At 43.0% G+C, this 18,917-nt stretch overlaps 1 protein-coding gene across 1 annotated transcript; it reads left to right on the forward strand.

Moving 5' to 3' along the window:
* Window positions 1–2,151: 2,151 nt before the first annotated feature.
* AVPR1B (arginine vasopressin receptor 1B) lies at window positions 2,152–11,243 on the forward strand. The gene is made up of 2 exons (XM_060233259.1): window positions 2,152–3,114; window positions 10,807–11,243. Exons 1-2 carry the CDS (start codon window positions 2,175–2,177, stop codon window positions 11,127–11,129), a joined length of 1,263 nt encoding a protein of 420 aa, XP_060089242.1. The 5' UTR covers window positions 2,152–2,174; the 3' UTR covers window positions 11,130–11,243.
* The last annotated feature ends 7,674 nt before the right edge of the window (window positions 11,244–18,917 follow it).

The following is an 18,917-nucleotide window of genomic DNA, read 5'->3' on the forward strand; positions in this document are numbered from 1 at the left end:
ATACTTCTGTTAATACCACCCAAAATTGCATTTGCCTTTTTAGCCACTGCATCACACTGTTGACTCATGTTCAGCGTATGATCCACGAAGACCCCTAGATCCTTTTCGCACCTACTACTGCTAAGACAAGTCTCCCCCATTCTATAACCATGCATTGGATTTTTCTTACCTAAATGCAGAACTTTACATTTATCCCTGTTAAAATTCATTTATTGGTTTTAGCCCAGTTTTCCAGCCTGTCAAGGTCATCCTGTATCCTGCTTCTGTCTTCTTCTGTGTTTGCAACCCCTCCCAATTTAGTATCATCTGCAAATTTAATAAGCATTCCCTCTATTCCTTCATCCAAATCATTGATAAAGATGTTGAACAAAACAGGTCTTAGGACAGATCCCTGAGGCACTCCACTTGTCACTCATCTCCAAGAGGATGAGGAACCATTCACAAGCACTCTTTGGGTGTGATCTGTCAACCAGTTACAGATCCACCTAATGGTAACAGCATCCAAATCTTGCTTATGCTTACTAATCTTGCTTGTGCTTGCAGTGCCGTCTCTTGTAGTGGCAATAGGTGCTGCAATTCTCAGTTCTTTTTTGGTTTTAAAAAAGTCCCTGTACTCATAAACAAAGCTGCATTAATTTCCACCAATTCCTCTATTAGGACTTGAGAGAGCCCTCTTAAAAGATGCCAATACTCAGTACTGGCAGGTACCACCACAAAAAGCCCATGGCAATGCCCATGGCATCCTGAAGCAGGTGGCCAATTTTGAGAGTCATTGCTTTATTTTCATAGGACTTATGCCTGCCACAGGTGCCTTTATCTTCCATTGCAAACAGCATCAGAGGATACCAATTCTGATACTCCTAACTTCATATTCTGTGGAAATTGAAGAGTTATGCCCGCCACCAGCAGCCATCCAGATGGGTGAATACTATGTATACATATATCCACCACTGACACCTTGTGCAAAAGACTAGTACTAGTCAGCCTTTGATACTAAGAATAAGGGAATGGTAGAATAAACAGGTGGGTTCTTATTTTGGTGATCAATTTCCTTAATAAAATGTTGTAGAACTTTCTATTCTATTCATAATCTGAACCCAGTTTGAATACAGAACTGAAAATGTTTCTGAATATGAGATCACTAAAGGCAGAAAATGTAAAAGGTGTCTTAGAAAAAGGATGATTGATCTTTCCATGCTCTTACGCAATATCTTAGCATTTACAGCAAAACTAGTAAAGCTTTCAAAATCTATCTAGATACAAAATGATAAAGATATTCAGCTGGGAAAATAGACACAAAGTTTGCTTTTAGCTTTATTCAGATATTATTTTGCTAAAAAAAAAAGACACCCACCCATGTCTGTGTTTCTGTATAAACAGGAGCCTCTTAGATTCCAGCTCAGCAGCAGGGGAGACAGGGGAGTTACAAGACGGCAGGAGCCAACCAGAGAGAAGAGCTCCCAGTCTATAAAACCAGAACCCAGGCAGACACTGTTCACACAGCCTGGGGAATCATCTGCATTCTGATTAGTGACTGCAACCCTCCTGAAAAGAGATCTGGCTGTATGGATTTTGGATTGATTTTTGTTTCCATTTACTTTTTAAAAGACCAAATCTGTGCCTAGCTACTGCATTTGTGGGAGAAGTTTATACGGTACTTTTGCAAGAAGCTTTCAAAATTAATTACAGGGGTGATCAGAAGAGATGGATGGATTTTAAGCTCATCTGGAGAGGGTAAGGAGCCAGCAATCGGGCAGGGTGTGGAGGGGAAAGAGAGCTTACATTGTTCCTAGAGGTAATCCCCATGGGGAAAAAGGTGTTAAAATTGATACAAAAGAGAGGAGATGAAACTGACCAAGAGATATTGTATTAATGTATAAGAAGAGCTGCACCTTGCATGGCAAATTGAAAAGGGGTTTTTAAATTATTGCTGTTGTCTGATTCTGATGCACAGAGAAAAATAATGGGGCCAAATGTTAAGTGGATGAAGAATTAAAGAAAGAGCAGCCAAATGATGGAGAAACAACTGGAATGTGAAGATTCATTGAGAAAGGTATTCTGACAAATTAATTTGAAATAATTTTGAGAAAGGAAAGGTGCTTCTCAGCCATCTAGAGTCTCCTGTTGCAATACCTGCTTTGAGGAAACCACCAAACTTATTTGAATCTCACTCAATGGAGAAGAATAGCACCTACCATGACAGCCTGGCAGTGGGCTCTCTGTTAGTGAACACCGAGGAAGGAGATCCCAACCAGACTGTCCTCCACACCCGGGATGAAGCGCTTGCAAAGGTTGAGATTGGGGTCTTGACTGCTATCTTGGTAGTGACCATGGTGGGAAACCTGGGGGTGCTGTTTGCCATGTACCGGCTGAGGAAGAAGATGACCCGTATGCATCTTTTCATTCTGCACCTTGGCCTTACTGACCTTGGGGTAGCACTCTTCCAGGTACTTCCCCAAATGATTTGGGAGGTGACTTATCGTTTCCAGGGGCCTGATCCTCTTTGCAGGGCTGTCAAATACCTGCAGGTGCTGAGCATGTTTGCCTCCACCTACATGCTCATTGCCATGACTCTAGATCGATACATGGCCGTGTGTCACCCACTGCGCACCCTACAGCAGTCCAGCTACCAGGCTTACCTGATGATTGGGATGACTTGGTTGCTCAGCTGTTTGCTCAGCTTGCCACAGATCTTCATTTTTTCAATGCAGGAGGTACGCCAAGGCTCTGGTGTGCTGGACTGTTGGGCAGATTTCAAATACTCTTGGGGAGCCAAAGCCTACATCACATGGATCACCTTATGTGTCTTTGTGCTGCCTGTGGCTATTCTGATGGTTTGCTACAGCCTCATCTGCCACAAGATCTGCAAGAATCTTCGAGGAAAGACTCAGAGTTGTCATCCTTGTGCTGCTGCTATTTCCCATGCTGCCACAGTTCAGAAGGGAGCAAGGTGCCATCCTGGCTCCCGGGTAAGCAGTGTGCACACCATCTCACGTGCAAAGATCCGCACCGTGAAGATGACCTTTGTCATAGTACTGGCTTACATTGCCTGCTGGGCACCCTTCTTCAGTGTGCAGATGTGGTCAGTGTGGGACAAGAACGCACCAAATGATGGTGAGTGACTGAGTATGAAAGGTCACCTGGAAAAGGGCATCCTGTTTTTCATGTAATGGTTTATGACCCAGGTAGCCCCAAATGGACTAGTATAGTTTTTCTTCTCACATCCACTCCAGCAAAGAGAACTCCTACATTCACATGGTCAAGAAAACATTTTGTAGAGAACAGAAAATGCATAGACACACATGTTTCAGAGATCTCTGTCTTTCACATACAATCACAAACCAGTTCCTCCCTTGCATACAAAATCTAGCAGAAAGAAATCTGTCATACACTAATTCATATCAGTCAAGGGAAAAAAAGTTCTTTCAATACATATCTGCATCTTTCATACCATCATAGCACAAAGCAATGCCTAGGCTGACCTTTCTCCCAATCTGCATTATATTACAGAAGTGGTTGCATTGCTCTGGCACTGTATCTCCATCTAGTTTACGTCCAGGCAGAATGGAAATGACAGGGGATTTTTGGAGAAGTGGTTTTCAGGCTATAGCTAACTGCCTCAGAATTAACTGCACATTATTGTAATGTGGTTGCAAGATCCAAACATACCTAAATTATGGCTTCAAAGTAAAATCATAAATCTCATCACAGCTACAGGAAAATTGTTGCTAAAATAACATCCATTGTGTTCATAGTAATATTATGAAGGAATATGATTTTGCTACAGGACAAGATGCTTTCAGATTATTAATTCTCCCCTTTAATTCTTAACAGCACCTTGAATCAAGTTATTCTTGGATTTGTTATTTAGATTTTTTTATATAGCTTTGTGACCTGCAAATAGCAACTGATCTTGAGAGCATTTTAAAAATGTTTCAATACATTGAAAAAGTCATAATCCCTTCAAGTTGAAACCCAATTGGAGTCACCAGCAAATAGCAGAAGAGGTGTGATAGACAGTGGGATACAGTGGCAAGACCGCTGGGTTAGACATTGAAAACTCAAGTTCTAGTTCTGCTTCAGGTAGAAATATATTGAAGGCCATTTTTGCACATTACATGCTGAAAAATGTGTACCTCTAGGAGGATTAAAAGCCAGTCTCAGCTACCTGCAATATCAGTGGAAATATTCCTTCTTAATGTGACTGCAAGACTTAGTGTTCAGCAGAGCCCATTTCCCATCCCTATTGTTTGCACAGGCGTACATTGCCCATTAGGCTTATGGGCAGTTTTTATGACCTTCTCTTTTATGAACCACTATAACTTGCTTTGACCTTCTCTTATGTTCAGTCAAATTTCATGAGTATCTACCCTCACTTAACTTGACTTGAGTACAGTGACTTGAATACAATGACTTGAGTACAGGAGGAAGGCAGAATGGACGTTCAGGAGGTAAGTACAACTTTCCCATTCCCTGGACTATCCCATGCTCTGTCTGCACATATACATGGAAGAAAGGGGAAGTGTGTGTGTGTTTCTGCATGCTTCCGCTGCCCACTGCATATGGAATGATTATATCCATTATATTTTAGGTGCACACATCAAGTGTTTTACAGTTATAGCTTACAAGCTTTATGGAAGAAGCTGCCTTGGGAGGCCTTGGTCAATTCACTCTCTTTTAGTCCCCTGCATGTACATACATTTTGTGATGTGAGCTGCTGCCAAGTCGTAAGAAAAGAATAACCATTTTAAAGTATTTTGCAAATGAAATTCACCATAGAAATTATTACTAATGAAGTCATCCAGGAATGCAGTGGTGCTGTTCTTTAGATGTCCTGTCCTCAGGGAAGACTGTGCACTTTGATTTTTCTGATGGGGAACTCCTGAGCATCTGCCATGGAACCCTTAAGTGTGACAGAGAATTCTGGAGCATGAACTAGGATGCACACAATTTATGCACAGCAAGGGATAACTGGGAAGGGGAAAAAACAGCCCTAGACTAGGACCCTGATCCCTGGCCTATCCAGACTCCATTTAAGGTTGCCAATTACCTGCTGGGGATAAGAGATCTCCCAACCTCAGTTCCTGTTGGCTTTGATAGGAAAAAATAAATTAAAAATCACCATTGGTGCAATGTAATTACATCAATTCCTGGGGAAACCCAGAAGGGACATCACACAGCTCTATGAATCAGTAAAACCATAGAGTTTCTGCTAATTCCCAGAATGGCATGACATCACTTATGGATTTCCCCTATACTCTGCTATCTCTTGAATTTAGTCTAAATTATGAATAAAGCAACACTGTACACTGAATAAAACAACACTGACAAAAATATGCAATCTATCATAGAAATCTGCCTCTATTCTTGAGTATTGGAAGGTAGCTAATGTAACCTCCATCTTTTAAAAAAGGTTCCAGAGGATATTCAGGAAATTACAGGCCAGTCAGTCTAACATCGATACTGGGTATGTTGGTGGAATCTGTTATTATAGATAGAATGAGTAGGCACATTGATGAACAAAAAAAGCTATTGAGGAATAACCAGCATTTATTCCATAAGGTTAGATCTTGTCTCACTAACCAGTTAAGGGGGTGAATAAACACGTGGTCAAGGGTGACTCAACAGATGTTGTGTTAACATGACTTCCAGAAAGTTTTTGATAAAGTTCCCCATCAAAGGCTCCTAAGCAGGGCTTTTTTGTAGCAGAAACTCCTTTGCATATTAGGCCACACACCCCTGATGTAGCCAATCCTCCAAGAGTTTACAGGGCCTACTGTAAGCTCTTGGAGGATTTGGCTACATCAGGGGTGTGTGGCCTTATATGCAAAGGAGTTTCTGCTACAAAAAAAGCCCTGCTCCTAAGTAAACTCAGTAGTCATGGGATAAGAGCACAAGTCTTTTTGTGACCATCTTTGGACCCTACAGTCCTTACTAACTACCGCCCAGTATCAAATTTACTGTTCCTGGGTAAGGTAGTGGAGAAGGCAGTGGCAACACAGCTCCAGACATTCTTAGAGAAAACTGACATCCTGGACCCTTTCCAATCTGGCTTTCGCCCTGCCCATGGGGCAGAGACAGTGTCGGTCACCTTGGTGGATGATCTCCGAAGGCATCTGGATTGTGGCGGATCGGCACTACTGATACTTTTAGACCTCTCAGCAGCATTTGATACGGTCAACAATGAGGTGTTGGCCCACCGCCTCGCTTATGCGGGGATCCAGGGATTAGCTTTACAGTGGCTAACCTCCTTTCTTCATTGGTTGGGGACAGAGGGTGGCTCTCAGGGGGGGAATTGTCCCAGTGACACCCACTTGAATGTGGCATGCTGCAGGGGGCAATCCTTTCCCCAATGTTATTTAACATCTATATGTGCCCCCTTGCCCAGATGGACTGGAGATATGGGCTAGGTTGCCACCAGCACGCTGATGACACTCAGCTCCATCTGCTTATGGATGGCTGCCTGGACTCTGCCCCAGATCAATTGGGTGAGGCATTGCAAGCCATGTCTGGTTAGTTGCATCAGAGTCGGCTGAAGTTAAATCCATCTAAGATGGAATCCTGTGTCTGGATCAGGGAGGGGGGGACTGGGAGTGGGATCAGGCTCCCACCCTTCGATGGTACTCTATTAGTGCCATCGATAGAGGTATAGAGCTTGGGGGTAGTCCTGGGGGCCTCCTTATCTATGGAGGCCCAGGTTGCTGCCACTGCAAGGACCACCTTTTTCCATCTGAGGTGGGCCCGGCAGCTGGCCCCCTATCTGGCACCCCATGATTTAGCCACAGTGATTCATGCAATGCACCTCTAGATTAGACTATTTTAACTCTCTCTACATGGGGCTGCTCTTGACTCTGCTCCAGAAACTCCAGCGGGTGCAGAACACAGCAGCCTGGTTGTTAGCATTGAGGCCTATATGGGCACAAATGCAGCTGGTGCTGCACGAACTGCATTGGCTCCCCATCGAGTACTGGATCCATTTCAAGATGCTGGTCCTTACCTTTAAGGTCCTATATGACCTGGGGCCTGCATATCTTTGGGATCACCTCTCCCCATACGAGCCCCACCCCCCCGGGCTTTGAGATCATCCACACAACATCTTCTTGTGATCCCTGGTCCTAAGGATGCCCGATTGGCCTCAACAAGGGACAGGGCCTTTTCAATCCGGGTCCCTACCTGGTGGAATGAGCTCCCATTGGAGATCTGGGTCCTGCGGTACTTATCTAAGTTTTTCAGGGCCTGTAAGATGGAGCTCTTCTGCCAAGCTTTTAATCTACCAGGCATCCTCTGAAACCTTCCGCAGCACTTTACTATCCATGTGCTTTAGCTGGGTCAAGGGTCTGAGTCACAACCTTAAGTGGTGTCAATGACCTGAAGTTGTGCTAAGTGGTGTTAATTAGCTGAAGTTGTACCAACTGCTGAACTATGGCCTCAGGCTGTACCATTGTTGGAGTTATGGTCTTCTTATTTTAATCTGTATATTATATTTATGAGATATCTTAAATTCATTGTGTTTAATTTGATATGTTTTATTTATTGTTATTGTAATGTTTAAGTGTGGTAAGCCACCCTGAGCCCACTTTGCGGGATAGGGCAGGGTATGAATTGCAAATTAAATTAAATTAAAGACTGGTTAATTAACAGGAAACAGCACCCCAGAGCCCCAGATACTCACAGATCATTTCTCTATTATACCCTATGGAGACTGATTACCATAGGGTATAATGGAGAATTGATCTGTGAATATCTGGGGCTCTGGGGGGCTGTTTTTTGAGATAGAGGCACCAAATTTTCAGTATAGCATTTGGTGCCTTTCCTCAATCCCTCCCCCATGTTTCAAAAAGATTGGACTAGGGCGTCCAGTTCAGTGAGCCCCAAAAGAAGATGTCTCTATCCTTCATTATTTCCAAATGGAGGAAAGGCATTTAAATGGTGTGAGGTCCCTTTAAATGTGATTGCCAGAATTCCCTCCAGAGTTCAGTTGTACTTGTCACACCCTTGCTCCTGGCCCCACCCTCAACATCCCCAGATATTTCTTGAGTAGGACCTGGCAACCCTAGTATAAATGAGCAATTTTCACAGTGGAAGGTGGTAAGCAGTGCAGGGCTTGGTACTAGGTCTGGTGCTTTTTAACTTGTTTATTAATGATTTGGAGTTGGAAATAAGCAGTGAAGTGGCTAAGTTTCTGGATGACACTAAGTTGTTCATGGTGAAGAGAACCAGTGAGGATTGCGAGGCACTCCAGAAGGATCTGTTGAGGCTGGGTGAGTGGGTGTCATAGCAAATTAGGTTCAACATGGGCAAGTGCAAAGTAATGCACATTGGAGCAAAAAAAATCCTAACTATAACTATACATTGATAGTGTCTGAACTGGTGGAGATTAAGCAAGAGGGAGATCATGGAGCGATGATAGATAACTCACTGAGAATGTCAACCCAGTGTGTGACTGCAATAAAAAAGTCAAATGCTGCGCTGGGGATTATCAGAAAGGGAATTGAAAACAAACCTGCCAGTATCATAATGCCCCTGTATAAATGTAGCCTTATTTGGAGTACCATGCAGCCTTATTTGGAATACCATGCAGCCTTATTTGGAATACTGTGAACAGTTCTGGTCACCACACCTCAAAAAAGATGTTATAGCATAGGAAAAAGGGCAACTAAAATGATTAAGGGGATGGAACACCATCCCTGTGAAGAAAGGTTAAAGAGGTTAGGGCTTGGAGAAATTGTGATCGAGGGGTGACATGATAGTGGTTTACAATGTTAAGCATGGAATGGAGAAGGCAGAGAAAGAAGTACTCGTCTCCCTTTCTCACAAGACAAGAACTCGTGGGCACTCAATAGGGTTGCCAGGTCTGACTCAAGAAATATTTGGGGACTTTGGGGGTGGGGTGGAGCCAGGAGACTTTGGGGTTGGAGCCAGGACCAAGGGTGTGACAACTATAACTGAACTCCAAAGGGAGTTCTGGCAATCACATTCAAAGAAACTCCATTCCTTTTAAACCCTTTCCCTCCATTTGGAATAATGAAGGATAGGGGCACCTTCTTTTGGGGCTCATAGAATTGGACCCTCTGGTCCACATTTTTTAAATTTGGGGAGGGTGTTTTGAGGAGAGTCACCGGATGCTATGCTGAAAGTTTGGTGCCTCTATCTCAAAAAGCAGTTCCCCCAGAGCCCTAGATATCAATAGTTTAATTTTCTATTATACTCTATGGGAATTGGTCTCCATTGGGTATAATGCAGTGCCCAGCAGACATGTCCCTCCCCCCATGCCACTTTCTGATGATCCTGAAACGGGGGGATGGCCTCCAAACTGAGGGGGGGGGGTCCCCTGCTCCCAACTGGGAATTGGCAACCCTAGCACTCAATGAAATTAATGAGCAGTAGGTTTAGAACAGATCACAGGAACTACTTCTTTATCCAAAGAGTAATTAACACATGGAATTTGTTGCTGCAGGAAGTGGTGGCAGCTACAAGTATAGACGGCTTCAAGGTGAGATTAGATAAACATATGGAGCAGAGGTCCATCAGTGGCTATTAGCCACAAGGTATGGACAGAACACTGTCTGTGTCAGTGATATTCTGTATTCTTGGTGCTTGGGGGACAACAGTGGGAGGGCTTCTGGAGTTTTGGCCCTTCTGATGGAGTTCCTGATGGCACCTTTTTTCTTTGCTGCTGTATGGCATGGAGTGTTGGACTGGATGGGCCATTGGCCTGATCCAACATGGCTTCTCTTATGTTCTTATGTACTTCTGGAGAAAAGAGAGCTGCTGCCAGACTGAGTAGACAAATACTGATTTTGATGGACCAAGGGTCTGATTTAGTATAAGTCAGCTTCATATGTTCATACAGGGGTGGAATGCTAGCAGGAGCTCCTTTGCATATTAGACCACACCCTCCTAATGCAGCCAATCCTCCAAGAGCTTACAAAAAAGCCTTGTAAGCTCTTGGAGGATTGGCTACATCAAGGGTGTGTGGCCTAATATGCAAAGGAGCTCCTGCTAGAATTCCACCCCTGTGTTCATATATGTTTTTTCAGTGAGTGAGATCCTCCAGCTTCCTTCCATTCACTGAAGACCCCTCCCCTGAGGTAGCAAGCATTTCTTCAGCAAAGCAAAGCTTCTTATTCAGTGGAAGAGAGTCAGAGTATTGCATGGATGCAAAATGATCCAGATAACTAGGATAAACTAGATTCAAATAAAACAGACATTGCAAATAAACTAGTTTTATTGGGATAATTCTGGTACCAAATTAGGCATGAAGTTGCTAGGCTGCAACATGGAACATCTCCATTTCAAACTGCAGCTGAATCCAGACAGAAGGCAACTGTGGTTTCCCCCGGTCATCTACTCCCTCTCCTACCTGCAGTATCCAGCAGGTGTTTACACAGTAAACTGCAGAGGATGGTGGAGGAAAGGATGGGGGGAAAAATGGGACAGTAGAGCTGTGGCCAGACTTAAAGGTAATGACTTCTTAGTTAGCAGTACCGTTGACATGTAAGTATGAAAAGAAAAATTTCAGTGATAGGTTCCATTAATATAAGGATTAAGAATGGCTAATATAATTCATAGTTTACAGCTGCCTAAATAGAAAATATTTTATGCAAGAAAAGAATGAAAGTTACACACATGATCATTACCATCAGTGTACATCCATGTTTCAGGAAGCCACAACAGGTCAGGCTCACAAGTGCATATAAATCCATCTACAGTATAGATGTATATGTCCCCTCCAAGCCTGATGCACATTTTTATTGTTATGTATATGAAAAAAATTAACTGCCTCACTTTGCCTCTGCTTTTCAGAGTCCAGCAATGTGAGTTTTACCATCACCATGTTGCTGGGCAGCCTCAGCAGCTGCTGCAATCCTTGGATTTACATGTTCTTCAGTGGACATCTCCTTCATGACATCCTACACTATTTTTCTTGCTGTGGGAGCCTCCAGCCCAATCTCAAGAGGCAATTCTCCAATGGGAGTCTCTGCAGCCGGAAAACCACTATCTTGATTCACACTCCCCAGAGCACCCTAGCTGCTGCTGCTGGCATTGGGATCCAGATGCAGCTGGGGAGCCTGAAAGATATCTGCCAGCCTTATGATAATACAGTGACTGAATCAGGAGTACTCTAGAAGTGATGGCTAATGGGTGGTGGCCACTGGTTGATAATTGTTACATACTTGTAATCTGGAACTCTGAATAGTCATGTTGGGCAAAGGAAAATGGAAGCCTTATCACATTTCAGACTGAAGTCTCTTCACACAATAGTCCATTATTCAGAAGGAACCTGATGGTTTATATTTGAAAAACCATCCACATGCAATTTCAATGGACATGCTTTGCTGCCCAAATCAGGCCAATTCCATTCATAAGGACACACATGAAGCTGCCTTATACTGAATCAGACCCTTGGTCTATCAATGTCAGTATTGCCTACTCAGGCTGGCAGCAGCTCTCCAGGATCTGAAGCAGAGATCTTTCACATCACATACTACCTGATCCTTTTAAAAGTGGAAATGTCAGGGATTGAACGGGATCTTCTGCGTGCAAAGCAGAAACTCTTCCACTGAGCCACAGCCCTTCCCTTTGTCTTTCAAACCTCTGCTTGAAATAAGTTGATTAGAGGATAATGATGATTTTTTACAGGATACCACAGCTGAATCCTGCCTCTTGACTTGCATAAGCTTCTCACTGCTGTTGTATAACATGATCAGCATTAGGAATCTACCTTTGGGACTCCTGTGACATCCTCCCCCATGGTCTTTCATTAGGGCTGCCAGAATCAGATTGTTCTTGGACCTTCAAACACTGGTAAAAAGTGATATTCTACCAGCTGAAGCTTCTCCTGTCACGTGATGAGAGACAACTGCCTCTGATACAAAGCAGGAATCAAGTTGTACCTTAAGACCAACCAATTTTTATTCAGAATGTAAGCTTACGTTCTAAATAAAAATTGGTTGGTCTTAAAGGTGAACTTGATTCCTGCTTTGTTCTACTGCTTCAGACCAACACGGCTGCCCACTTGGATCTAACTGCCTCTGATGAAATTGTCCTTTTGGGGCACCATTTAAAGATATAAGAGCCATTAGATCTTACCCACCATTTCATTTGGAAATCACTAGGGTGTGATGACCCAGTCAAATATAAATATTTGGGAGCCTCACTGATTAAGGGCATGATTGTAAGCATGGGCTTAAAAGGAATGCAGAAGGCTCATCTCAGTAGTATCTCCTGGAATGCAGGAGATCTCTAACACCACTCGTAAAATGCTAAATTATTTGTGTGCCAAAATCATAGGCAGCATCTCCTATTTACTTTACACTGCTAAAGTAAGCATCCCTGATATTTTGGTTGCTCAGATGCTTGCCTAGTCTGTCTCTCTCACTGGACCAGCCCGGCTCTAAATTGATCTCTTATCTAGAAGGAACTTGAAGTTCATTTATCTCCAGTCAACACTGCCTGGAAGGGAATTTTATATTTCTCTACAACTCATGAGCTTTGTGAACCAGAGATCATTTAACAGTAGTTAAGCCTGGGTAGAAAAAAGACAGCTGTGAACTCTTATTTGAAGAAGACTGGTCATAGATACATTTTCTTCCTCTCATATTGCTTATGTTCTGATACCTGTGAACTCAGGCTAAAAATACAAGTTGATGGAATTGGTGTCATTAATAACTTAAACTCATTTTTCACATTTGAAGAATACAGACTTTAGCTTGCAGCAACCAGAGTGTTTCCATGAACAAAAGGATCTCTGCCCACAGGTTTTAACAGTTAATAGAAAAGTGTTCAGTGGTAACAGTAGTGTAAATAATCCATGTCACATGATTCAAGCCATGCTTTTTCACACCATTGCCTAAGAAATATTTCTGTGCTACCTACGCAAAGAAACTAACTTCTTCAGTTAATGTCTGTAATACATTACCTGCATTCAGGTACTATAAACATATTAATTTAGTAACTAATTGTTTGGCTAAAAGCAAAATGGGTTATATATTTAAAAACATCTATAGTTTGGTTGCAAGTGTAACATTGTCTGGTTTTGAAGTAAATATATTGAAGATGCTATCTTATTAATTCCAAGAGCTATTCTAGAATGGTAAAATAATTCCCAATAATTTATTAATGTATATTTTGGCTTTTAAAAAAGATGTCCCCTGTTTTGCATTTATTAACTCAATATTATGTGTCATTATAGTCTGCTTACTTGGTGTTAAAAGACTGTCTTGTAACATCTTATGACCTGTGTAAGCATAAACTCTTCTGTGATTAAACTATTGGGTTGTGTTGCATCATTTGGAAACTTGCCCAAGACTTTTTCAGAACCCCAACATTACATTTTAGCAACTAGTAACTTCCACTCTATACTATTAATACTTTATTTTTTAATTTTTAAAAATTATTTATAGTCTAACTTTCTCACTGAGACTGGATTACACAGTCTAAGTCAATACAATCAGCAGGACAGGAAATCCAGTAAACAATGTGATCAGTGTTCCTTCTGAGTTACTGTGAGCTAGGTCACAACTTTTTAGCCTCCAGCTCACACATTTTTGTCTCTGCTCAGGAAAAATGGCCTTAGAACAAGCTAATTTATGCAGTAGCTCACTATTTTAATGCCAGTAGCTCACAAGAATTTTTGCTCACAAGAGCTTAAAGGGACATTGGATGTGATAGGAGTTGAATTGTAGAAATCTGGAACCAAGCAGAAATCTGAACAGAGCTGAAAAGAATGCATGTTGTGTGGCCGGTTGTAGATTTTGTCCATTTGCAGAAGGCCATGCTCAGATGAGTGGAGCTGTCATGGCAGACCATAGGGGGAGATGTAGTATCTCAGCTAAGAAAGACCAAGGAACTGAGGCCAGTGGCTGATGGGTAGCCAATGGGGTGAATGCATAATTAGTGTGATATGCAGACTCTGGCTAGCTACCTGAGCTGTGGCATTCTGCAACAACTGGAGTCTTCAAACTGACTTCAAAAAAAACCCCATGATAGCTGCTAGAACAAAGGAACACATAGCTAGGTGTGTATGTGCTGTGTTTAGTATTTGATGCCTTCCTCAGCCACATCATTTTTTAATGCTTGACAAACAGTCAGCTACACACCCCAAGACTCTCTTCATAGTTTGAATAATTCTTAAAAGCAGGAAAGAATATGCAGAAGTGTGTCACTGACCAGTTTGTTCTCCATTCTTTCCTCCCTGCTTTAGCAAACCTTGCCTCAGTCTTACCTCACAAGGAACAGCAGGCACAAAGGGGCAGTTTAAGCACCATGATGTAAGCACCATGATGTATCATCAGCCCAGCCATCATAGATGCATCCTTAGCTGTACAGCTGTGAGCTACACAAGTGAGATTCCTGGGCCTCTAATTCCTGTATTCACTTAGAAACTACTTGGCCCGATTCCTACTGCAGTGTTGCCACTTTCACTGTATAGATCAAAACCAGCAGGTTGCAGGTGTGAGTATGGATTTCTTGGTAGTAATAGCCCAAACAATTTAGGAAGAATAATCTCATTTCCTGGTTCATTGCTGAAATTATGCAATCCCTCCCTCAGTCTCTAGTTCATTGTTCAATCTAATTCAAATGGAATAACCTCTGTGGTTTTTACACATTTTGAGGGGAGGGATGTGATAATCTAATCTGCAAGCAAGAACTGCAAGACTGTTGGGAGCAGGGTTTTGTATCATTCAAAATAAATTCCTTCCAACTGAAGTCTGTCTTCTGAATCTTTTTCATAAAATAGGGTCAATTGACAATACTCCTCTGTCAATACTGCCCATTTGTCCATCCTTAACCTTTACTTCCCTGACATTGAAAACCATATCCAACTCAAACATCTAACATTTGATATTAGTTTAATTGTCATGGCTCCCCCACCCCACATGTCCAATGCTGCAACTTGTTTAGCTGTTTTAAGGCCATCTTCAGATATGCCATTTAAATTGTTTTTCAGCCTACTTCCCACAGTTGATGTGCAGATGTGAAAAACAGAAAAACAGGTCTAAATGTGTGAGTGTCACGTTTTTGGCACATGAAAACCAGAGGTTTCAGAGACTGATAGCTATGTGGGAAGACTGCTTTTCAATACAGTTTTTGCATTTTGCAATATATGTGTGATTTTGGTCAAAGTCTATAGCATAGATATATCCTGAGGTAGCCGTTAGTAGCAGTTTTTTAAGAAGCAATAGCAGTGAATTTAATTGAATTACAATTCAGTAAAAAGAAATTTGAGGCATAGAACCCACTACGATGGGAAGAGGTCATAAATACGAACACAGGAGATAACTGGTTCTTAAAAGGCTGTTATCTTCTATCGTTGAGACATCATCTTATTGCCTGCAATCACCATGAACTCGCAACATCATTGCTTTCCTGAACAGTCTGTTAAAAAACCAATTATCAGACACACAGGACTGTGATGGCCCGACTTTTTAAAAAATAAGATCTTAGGGTAAATTCTTGTTGAGCTGCTGCTGATACTGCAAAGTTTCACTACAAGAAACTGTGCATCACATTATATTAGCCACAATGTGTGTGTGTATATATATATATATATATACACACACACACACACACATTGTGGCTAATAGCTATATATGCACATATATGCACATTGCACAATAGCTATATATGCACATTGTGGCTAATAGCCAATGATGGACCTCTGCTCCATATTTTTATCTAACCCTCTCTTGAAGCTGACTATGCTTGTAGCTGCAACCACCTCCTGAGGCAGTGAATTCCACATGTTAATCACCCTTTGGGTGAAGAAGTACCTCCTTTTATATATATATATATATATATATATATATATATAATTTTTGGCCACTGTGTGACACAGAGTGTTGGATTGGATGGGCCATTGGCCTGATCCAACATGGCTTCTCTTATGTTCTTATGCCCAGAGAAGTGGAGAGCCATCCTAAGCCCTTCTAAGGCACTGGTTAGTAACTTTGTTCCATGCTGGTGTAGTACTGAGATACTTTGACATTGATATACCCCAGTGCCAACTATCTAGGGCATTCTATGAAGGTTGCCTTTGCCAAGTGAATTGTGGAATCTGAGCCATACAGTGGGGCACAGTGGGAGGGCTTCTAGTGTCCTGGTCCTACTGATGGACCTCCTGATGGTGCCTGGGTTTTTTTGGCCGCTGTGTGACACAGAGGCTGCGTTCAGACATACCATTAGTGGCAACACAGCTCCGTCTCACTGACGGATTAAATATGTTCGTCCAGACATCCACATCTAGCAATCAAGCGTCATCTGGAGTCATCCTGGTTTGCTCCAGATCAATGCCATGTTAATTTGATAGCACAGAAAGTTTGGCCCTTTTTCACAGAAGTGGCATCTGATTGTTTTTTTCCTGTTTGGACAGCTCCCATTGGTGTCCAAGGAGAAAAGTACTGCCCCTTGGAATGTTTATCACCCCTCCCACCTTTAAAAAAAAAAAGCCCCAGCAGACATGCGCATTGCCAGATCATCTGGGAATCTGAGGAGATGCTTCTGCTTCTTCGATCAACAGAGGATTGGGGGGTGGGATGTTATCCCACTATTCAGAACAGGAAAAAATATATATTTTTTTCGATGTGAAGGATTTCCGGATAGCATCAATGCCAATTTCCAGGAAAGTAGTTCCTGGAAGTCTCCTGGTTTGAATCAGAAACATTAATTCCAGAAACTTTCCCCCCTCCCCCCCCGCCCGCCTCTGAAGCAACATGTGATTTCCTACCTCCAAACAGTTGGGCGCGTGTTCAATGGACCACCCCCTCCTGGGAATCACCATCTGATCACGCATGCTCCAAGAAAAGAGCATGATAGTATTGGATATCTGATCGCTCAACAACAGGATGTCACATTCTTGGATGCTCGTCTGATCGGCCCTGCATCGAATCAATATTCAGCGGTTCAAATTTGAGTGCTACACACCCACTTTTAATGTGACATGTTTCCGCACCCAGAGTGTTGAACTGGATGGGCCATTGGCCTGATCCAACATGGCTTCTCTTATGTTCTTAAATGGGTGCCAGGTGTCATTTTTTTTTTATTTATTTGGGATTTATATCCCGCCCTTCCCACGAATGGCTCAGGGCGGCTTCCAACAATTAATCAAAATTAAAAGTAAACAATTTCAAATGTAAAACAATTAAATAATTTAAGCAGTTAAAACATTAAAACAGAGTAATTCAGTTTCCTGTGAACAGATGGCTGGCCAGTTTCCTCAGGTTGTTATCCTAGCTAAATGTAGGCTAGGTATAGGCTAGCCGGAAGAGGGTCGTCTTACAGGCCCTGCGGAACTGCGCTAAGTCCCGCAGGGCCCTCACCTCTTCCGGCAGCTGATTCCACCATACGGGGGCCATAATGGAGAAAGCCCTTTCCCTGGTGGCTTTCAGGCGGGCTTCTTTTGGCCCGGGGATAGTGAGGAGATTTTGTGTTCCTGACCTCAGTGCTCTCTGGGGAACATGTGGGGAGAACTTAAGAGAAGCCATGTTGGATCATGCTAATGGCCCATGCAGTCCAACACTCTGTGTCACACAGTGGCAAGAAAAAACCACCAAGTGCCATCAGAAGGTTCACAAGTGGGGCTAGAAGCCCTTCCACTTTGCCCCCCGCAATCACCAAGAATACAATGCATCACTGCCCCAGACAGTTCCAATAATACACTGTGGCTGATACCCACTGATGGATCTCTGCTCCACATTTTTACCCAATCCCCTCTTGAAGCTGTCTATGCTTGTAGCCGCCACCACCTCCTGTGGCAGTGAATTCCACATGTTAATCACCTTTTGGATGAAGAAGTACTTCCTTTTATCTGTTTTAACCTGACTGCTTAGCAATTTCATTGAATGCCCACGAGTTCTTGTATTGTGAGAAAAGAAAAAAGCATCAAGGCATTGCTGTTGAAGATGCAGCTGCCCAGCACAGCTGCATCTTCAACAGCAATGCCTCGATGCTTGTAACCTCCACCCGCTTGAGGACTTCAGTGTTGGTCACAAAGTCACTCCAGTGGATGTTGAGGATGGTGCGAAGGCAGCGCTGATGAAAGCGCTCAAGGAGTCGCAGGTGATGACGGTATAAAACCCACGATTCAGAGCCGTAGATGAGGGTTGTCATCACAACCACTTTGTAAACATTGATCTTTGTGCCTTTTTTCAGATGCTTGTTGCTCCACACCCTTTTATGCAGTCGACCAAATGCACGGTTTGCCTTTGCCAGCCAGTTGTCAACCTCCTTGTCAATCTTGGCATCTGAGGAGATGATGCACCCCAGGTAGCTGAACTGCTGGACTGTCTTCAAAACTGATTCACCCACAGTGATGCAAGGAGGGTGATAATCTTCCTGGGGTGCAGGCTGGTGGAGAACTTCTGTCTTCTTCAGACTAACTTCTAGGCCGAATAGCTTGGCAGCCTCTGCAAAGCAGGACGTCATATGCTGCAGAGCTGATACCAAGTGAGAGACAAGTGCAGCATCATCAGCAAACAGTAGCTCTTGGATAAGTTTTTCCATTGTCTTGTAGTGGGCCTTTAGTCGCCTCAGGTTGAACAGGCTGCCGTCGGTGCGATAGCGGATGTAGACACCATCGTCATCTTCTAAATCTACTGCGGCTCTTTGAAGCATCATGCTAAAGAAGATCGTAAAGAGAGTTGGAGCGAGAACGCAGCCTTGCTTTACACCTGTGCCTATTGGGAAGGGCTCCGAGAGATCGTTGCAGTGTCTGACTTGGCCTCACTGGTCTTCATGTAGCTGGATGACCATACTGAGGAACCTTGGGGGACATCCTAGACGTTCCAAGATTTGCCACAGGCCGTTCCTGCTAACGGTATCGAAAGCTTTGGTAAGGTCGACAAAAGTCACATATAGACCCTTGTTCTGTTCCCGGCATTTCTCTTGGAGCTGCCTGAGAACAAATACCATGTCGG

The sequence above is a fragment of the Heteronotia binoei genome, chromosome 2 (assembly GCF_032191835.1).
Source record: "Heteronotia binoei isolate CCM8104 ecotype False Entrance Well chromosome 2, APGP_CSIRO_Hbin_v1, whole genome shotgun sequence".
In the NCBI taxonomy this organism is placed as follows: Eukaryota; Metazoa; Chordata; class Lepidosauria; order Squamata; family Gekkonidae; genus Heteronotia; species Heteronotia binoei.

Excerpts from the sequence above, each read along its gene's own strand:
- AVPR1B (XM_060233259.1), top strand. The coding sequence starts at position 2,175 with ATGGAGAAGAATAGCACCTACCATGACAGCCTGGCAGTGGGCTCTCTG. Across the intron at positions 3,115-10,806 it reads CAAGAACGCACCAAATGATG|AGTCCAGCAATGTGAGTTTT; the intron begins GTGAGTGACTGA and ends TCTGCTTTTCAG.